Source organism: Rhincodon typus, chromosome 45 (assembly GCF_021869965.1).
Source record: "Rhincodon typus isolate 14 chromosome 45, sRhiTyp1.1, whole genome shotgun sequence".
Taxonomy (NCBI): Eukaryota; Metazoa; Chordata; class Chondrichthyes; order Orectolobiformes; family Rhincodontidae; genus Rhincodon; species Rhincodon typus.
Genome location: NC_063376.1, coordinates 1,178,488 through 1,185,126, shown reverse-complemented (window position 1 = coordinate 1,185,126; position 6,639 = coordinate 1,178,488). Strand labels below are relative to the sequence as shown.

Sequence of the window (6,639 nt, the reverse complement as noted above, 5' to 3'; positions counted from 1 at the left end):
AGTCAGGGCATTGGGTACAAAATTTAGCAAGTCAGGTCACAGCTGTATGAAGCTTTAGTCAGACTACATTGGGAGGGTTGCACCATTCTGGTTGCTATGATGGCTTTGGAGAGGGTAAAGAGGGGTTTACCACTATCTTGCCTGGATTGGGGCACATTAGCTATGAAAAGGAGGAGTTGGACAAGCTTTTGCGCTTGAACAGAGGCAGAGGTGTGACCTGTTAGCATATAAAAGAGTGAGGGGCATGGATGGGGTGACTAGTCAGTGCCTCCCCATCCAGGATTGGTCAAATACTAGGGCCATGGGTTTAAAGTCAGGGAAGTTTAGAGGTGAGAGTGACAATTTTAAGTTCTAACAAGATAGGTGTCTTGAGTATGCTACCAGTGGGAGATGGTTGCCCCATACAATGTTTGAGGCATTTAGACATGAATAGACAGGGAAAAAGGGGGATACTGACCCTATGCAAGTGGTTAGGAGACAGAGACAGACAATGATGCAGTTGTTTTCTGTTTTTTTTTAATTGTTAAACCCTTCATATAATCAGGTCATGGACAAGGTTACAGAACCAGACTCAAGTGTGTTTCCTATAGGTAGCCATGACTGCAAATCCAGCTACTGGAATCATTAAAGCACCCAGCAGAGCAAGACCAACCAGAAGGTGTCCATCTGTAAAAAAAATGCAAAAAATCCATGAACACAAATTTTGCATTTGTTCCCTGCAAGTCAAACACCAAAAACTTAAGCAGCATGATCTAAAAAAAGTGTTGATCATCATGCCAGAGTTTTCAATCCATCTTTAAGATTAGATACACAGGGTGGGATAGGTGCTAAGGAGAAAAGAATGTGGCACAGGCAGGCATTCAGTAGATCAGAGAATCATTTGTACTTACAGCTTGATGTGATGTTTCAGTTTAGAGTAGTGAGTACAAGGAAGAGGTAGTGACAAAAAAGTTATTGACTGAGCCCCTCAGTGTAGGTAGGTCAAGGTGATGAGTGACAGGAAAGAAAGTTTTAGGAAGGCTGTTTTGGAGTTCAAGGGTCAAATTGAAGATTTGGTATTGAGAGAGTGATTGGTGATTAGATTGTGGAGGTTAGAGGGTGGGGGTGTTGGAGATGAGAATTTCCTCAAATCTGTGGTTACTGATCAATTGCTTTAATAGTGTGTTTAATTGAATTGTGGGACATTAGGACATTTCCAGGGTTTGAAGTGTGAACCCAGATTTTCTGGCCAAGGTAGGGGCACTATCCACAGCACCAGAAGTGCTGTTTTGTGAAGAGGCAGGTTTAACAGAACAATTAGACAGTGATAAACTAGATCATGAGGACTTAGACAAGTCACCTCAAAACAGTGAGGGTCACTGGAACCAAGTGCAGTTTACAGTGATAAATCACAATATTCTTACCAGAGACAACTTGGTGCTTTTCAGCTAGACCACCCACCTGAAGATACAAGCTTGGCAGCTCCAAAACTGTTAGGATCCACAATGACCAAGGGTCCAAGTGTTGAATCTGCTTCCCATGCTTCTTGAGAAGCTTCTGGGGAAGCAAAGAAACATATGGGAAATGTAATAAGTGGCTGGGAAGATGCAAGGCAGGGGTGGTGATCAGTCTGATGTTCAGAGAGCTAGAGCCCTGTTTGTGGAGGTACTGATGGGAAAAGCTATTTGGCAGTGGAGGAGCATCATAAATTTGATTGCTTGAGGCAGAAGTTCCTTTGCTCATTCAAGGCTGACTGGGTTGGGGGTGGAACTTCACAATAATCAGATCAGCTGTGATCTCTATCTACTAAGACTTGGCCAAATGTCCTACTTCTGTTCCTGTATATTCATACATCAGGAAAGACCCTTTGGTCCAACCTGCTTGCTCCTGGCCCATAATCCCTCAACCTCTTATTCGTGTCCCACATCCATCACTCAAAGTTCATTCCACATGAAACTGTGCCATCCCAATCCAAGTCTCTTCCCACCTTAAGTGGACCTCCTAGTCTTTAAGACACCCATGAATGGGTCTTCCCCTATCTACAGGGGACAAGATTATGAGGGGGTAAAGTCACCTCTCAACGTCCTACACTAGTGGAGGAAAGTCCCAGCCCCTCCTTAACTCAAACCTTCCATACTTGACAACATCCTGGTTAGTCTCTTATTAGAGAGTTTGATTATTCAAATTTCTACTCTTGTAGGAAGCCACATCCCTGGCTCCTACCTGTGTAAAGACTACTTGCTTCACATTTGCAGAGGGTGGTGGTGAACATGCCTCCCCCAAACCCTCACCCACTGTACCTGCTTCCCGTAAATATCTCCTCATGCCCCAAGGTCGCAATCCACATCTGCCAGTGTTGCAGCAGTGACAGATGGCTTGTCCATCGCTCTCCCCCATTGGGGCCACCCAGCTCTCATTCACAAGGGACCAGCTAAGAGACAGAAACAAAGTTAATACATCTACACTACAGCAGAGTAAACTCCATGTGAAGCAGTGACTCACCTTCTGCTGGACCTTTGAAACCAACAAGCCTTGTTCAGAGGATTTGGCTGCTGCTGGAGTGCAGAAACTCTCAGGTGACAGGTGATGAAAATCTGGAAGATTCAAAAAGACATGCATTGCAGACCAACATGTTCCTGGGCTATATTGACCATCTCTGCTGTCCCAGCACCCACATTGGGAATAGTCCACTTGAACTACCAATGTGGTAAACGTTTTCCAACCAGGAGATCCCACCACTTGCTATTTCAGCATTCTGGAAATAGTCACTGGACTAGCAGAATCAGATTCCCAACAGTCCACAAAGTGGCCCTTCAGCCCATCAAGTCTATACCACTAACCCTCTGAACAGCATCTCAGTCAGACTTAACATCTGAGGCAGAAGGGTGACCTTACAGCCTTAAAATCCGAGGGGCACAGTCAAGGGCTTTTCCCTAGGGTAGGAGACCAAACCTGGAGGGGATGGGTTTAAGGAGAGGGGAAGATTTAAGGGACCCAAGGGGCAATGTTTTCAGAGGGTTGTGTATGGAATGAGCTGCCAGAGGAAGTGGAGGCTGGTACAATCACAACATTTAAGAGGCATCTGGATGGAGCCATGAATAGGAAGGGTTGAGGGAATGGGACTAGATTCATTTAGGATATCTAGTCAGCATGGACAAGTTGGACCAAAGGATTCGTTTCCACACTGGAACACTATTCCACATTTTACCCTGGCTAATCCAGCTAGCCTGCACATCCCTGGATACTATGGGGCAGTTTATCATGGCCATCCATCTAACTTGCACATTTTTGTACTGTGCAAGGAAGCCAGAGCACCTGCCAGAAGTGGCAGGTATATACAAACTCCACATAGTCACCCACCCAAGGCCTGAATCAAACCTGGGTCCCTGGCATTGAGGCAGCCATAATCCAGAACCCCAGCGAGATGGGTTCTGAACTGACATATTGAAGTCTTGCAGTTTGCGAGAGAGAGAACAGGAGCAAGAGATGGGAATCCCAGATCTCTTATAGGCAAAGCCCAGATTTTCCAGTGAGAAGTGGGAAACAGTCAAGAATGTTGGAATATCTAGTACCCAGGATTTAAGGAAGCACCTCAACAGCCTTCCCTAAGCTTCATTCCCTTCTCCATACCAAGCTGCTGGGATTCTGGTAGAAACGGAAAGCATCCACAACAAAACGGATTGTGTCTGGCTTCGCTCTTGGAGAGACAAAGGAAGAGGTTGAGTAACCAGTTTTACTGTCCAGGAGGCATCTGAAAGGGAAGAGAGAGAAGGGGGAAGAAAAAAGTCAATGGGGAAAGATAGTGCCTGGAACTGCTGGTGAAATCCTTGCCTATGCTTACCCATTGTGGTCAATGATGGTGTAACTGGCATTGGAGCTCCATTCAGAGCCTATGGTAGCCACACAGCGATCAATGAAGAGTTTGAGTGGTACATGGTTCAAGGTCACAACAGAGGCCTCAATGTGAATCTCATCACCCAGATAGTAGACATTTGAATCTCGTTTTTCTGCCCAGTTCTCTGCAAGATGGAGAGAGAGAGTGTGACCCTCCACAATCCAGATTTTATACTTCAGGTGTAGAAAGTCCACCAAGGATCAATTCTTGGGATGAGCATTGACCCAAGAATGAGAGATTGTCCCATTCTTCATAACTTAATCATGAGATTTAGACTCAAAAGAATAAAGTCTCATTTGGTTCCACAGCAGAAGAAAAGCAGTTTCTGTCTGTCTTTCTCCCTCCTACCATCTTTGCTTAGGAATGGATAACTCTGGATGACCCAGATCTCGATTAGGATCCATTCAGGCCCCAGACAGGAATTTGTTCCTAGGATTGGAGACATTTCAAAATTCTCTACCAGTTTGAGATTATGGAGTGTGTTTGCTATGAGGGGAGTGGGCCTGTACTCTGGCATTTCAGAGAAGATTATCTCAAATCAGAGAGTATAGGGTAGATACAAGAAGAGTCTTCCCACCCATTGCTGGGGGTGGGAGCTGGTGGTGGTGATGCAGCAATTCTAGAACTGGGGAAAAACAAAAACAGACTAATAAAACCACTTCAGGTTTAAGGAATTTTGAGGGTGCTGAGTCTTTGGAATTCTCTCCTGCAGGGAGACAGGAGCCCAATCAATCATTCAAGGCCAAGATCAATGGACTTGCAGACATTAAAGAGGGGGAAATAGTCTGGGAAAGGGCAGAGGTAAGAAGTCAGACATGTAGTTGGATGACAGCAGTCTTGAAGATATGTCTGCTCCTATTGTTTTGAAAGAGGGCAAAACAGGATTAGCTTAAAGAGCTGAAGTCAGCTCAAGGGGCCTAGTGGTTGCCATCTTTTGCATGCCAAAGACCTACCAGTCATGAGGGCAAGAAAGAAATTCAGGGAGTTGTATCCAACCCGAGTGGAGCTGAATGGCACCCAGGTTGGTTCAATAGCTCCACCACTGACATTTCCCTTCCTAAAATAAAAGGAAAAGAAAAAAAAATCAGACAGGAGTGCATCAACACAAAAAGTCAGGTGACAGGGCAGGGGAGACAGGAAAAGAGAGACATACCTGGGATAATGACACTCAATGGGAATAGTGACTGGATTGCTGCGAACAATAGTCTGCTCCACTGTGGGCAGGTAGTACAGGCTGGTCTTGTAAATAAGATAATCCACATCCAACTGCAGAAAGTGAAAACAATGCCACTTTAGCAAAGTCACCCACTAGTGATTCACATGGCAGGGGTGGGGAAGAGAGGATTAAAACATTAAAGAATTTCTTAAAAGCAGCATATATTCTACATAGAAAACACTCAAGTTAGAATCCATTCCAACTCCCAGCAGTGGGGAAAGTAGTGACTACAAGAGCTGAGAGAGTATATTCCAGAGGAGAGTCAGTTTGGTAGATTGAGGGTTTGTAGTGGGTCATGTGCCAATTCCACCGTGTAGTGGACAAGTCACTCAGTACTTTAGGCAAAAAAGTTTGAGATTGTTCCAAGTCCTCTACTAGCTGGATTGGAGATAATGGGAGGTTCTGGAGTATTGAGAAAAGGATACTTGGAAGTAGTTGTTTAAGAGCGAGAGGGGTGCAGGAAGAAACAGTTCTCCCCCACCCCATGGGTAGGGTGTTCTACATGCAGGGGGACAATCCCAGAATAAAGATGAAGTTTTAGACAAATATAAAGGAACCGAGTTAGTGTTCATAGAGTTAAGAGCGTTTCCCCCAAAACCGGGAGAACACAGAGTTGGTCACTTACTGTCCAACTGGCGCCACACTGATGCAGGGGAGTACGGAACAGCAGCGTCCCGTTCCGAGGCTCTACTCGGCTGAAACTGCAGCTTCCCAGCCTCAGGTGCCGAGCATCAACCAGGTAACCCGTCCCGAACAGGTCCAGGGGCACAGCCACCGACATAGAGCCCTCCTCACATCGCACTGTAACCCGGGGCTTCACTCCAGCGGCGGCGCTAGCACGGAGCGTCAGGGCCGAACGGCTAGCTGGGGCCAACCTATCACCCCGGGGCCTCACACCTCTCCGGCCGTTCGCTGCCTGGGCTGGTAGGACTAAGAGCAGGCCCAGGAAAGCACTAAGCTCACGAAAGAACCACATCATGGAAAGCCTAATGATAGGATGAAGGGAGAGGGCCGAATGGTCAGTATATATGGAACTCCTGCAGCCCCCGCCCCCCCGTTACTACTCGTTTAGGCTTAACTCAGCTTAAACCCTCGTTTAAAGAAAAACAGGCCTTACCTGGTCAATCACAACATTAATTGATTGAGATTTGGAAATCTTTAATCATTCCCATATTTCCTCCTTATTGCTTCTCACGAGGAATCCCTGAGAATCTAAGGAGGAAATTAAGGGCTATTATGGTGCGATGGTAGTGTCCCTCCATCTGAACCAGGAGGTTCCAGTCCCTGCTGCTCCAAATCTGAGCTCCAAATCCAAATCATTAATTTTGGGGAGGAAACAAAAACAGAAACCTGCTGGAAGACCTCAGCAGGTCTGGCAGCATCTGTGGAGAGAAATCAGAATTCCAAGGAAGGGTCAGCAGACTCCAAACGATTTCTCTCCACAGATGCTGCCAGACCTGCTGAGCTTTTCCAGCATGTTTCTGTTTCTGATTTATAGCATCCGTGGTTCTTTCGGATTATTTTAAGGAGGAAGTTTGGAGACCCACCT

The 6,639-nt window shown here is 46.0% G+C and overlaps 1 protein-coding gene across 1 annotated transcript; it reads right to left on the bottom strand.

The window, feature by feature from the left end:
* Positions 1-499: 499 nt before the first annotated feature.
* On the bottom strand, positions 500-6,142 carry LOC109921439 (zona pellucida sperm-binding protein 3-like). The gene is made up of 9 exons (XM_020521474.2): positions 5,716-6,142; positions 5,028-5,140; positions 4,828-4,931; positions 3,821-3,998; positions 3,610-3,730; positions 2,482-2,573; positions 2,280-2,410; positions 1,441-1,536; positions 500-666 (listed from the first exon to the last, which is right to left on the bottom strand). Exons 1-9 carry the CDS (start codon positions 6,067-6,069, stop codon positions 572-574), a joined length of 1,284 nt encoding a protein of 427 aa, XP_020377063.2. The 5' UTR covers positions 6,070-6,142; the 3' UTR covers positions 500-571.
* Between the last annotated feature and the right edge of the window lie 497 nt (positions 6,143-6,639).

Bases quoted from the DNA above. Each gene is read 5' to 3' on its own strand.
- LOC109921439 (XM_020521474.2), bottom strand. From the start codon at position 6,069: ATGATGTGGTTCTTTCGTGAGCTTAGTGCTTTCCTGGGCCTGCTCTTA. The intron at 2,411-2,481 runs GTGAGTCACTGC...TCTGTCTCTTAG, and splicing joins TTTCAAAGGTCCAGCAGAAG to CTGGTCCCTTGTGAATGAGA. The intron at 1,537-2,279 runs GTACAGTGGGTG...TTGCTTCCCCAG, and splicing joins GAGATATTTACGGGAAGCAG to AAGCTTCTCAAGAAGCATGG.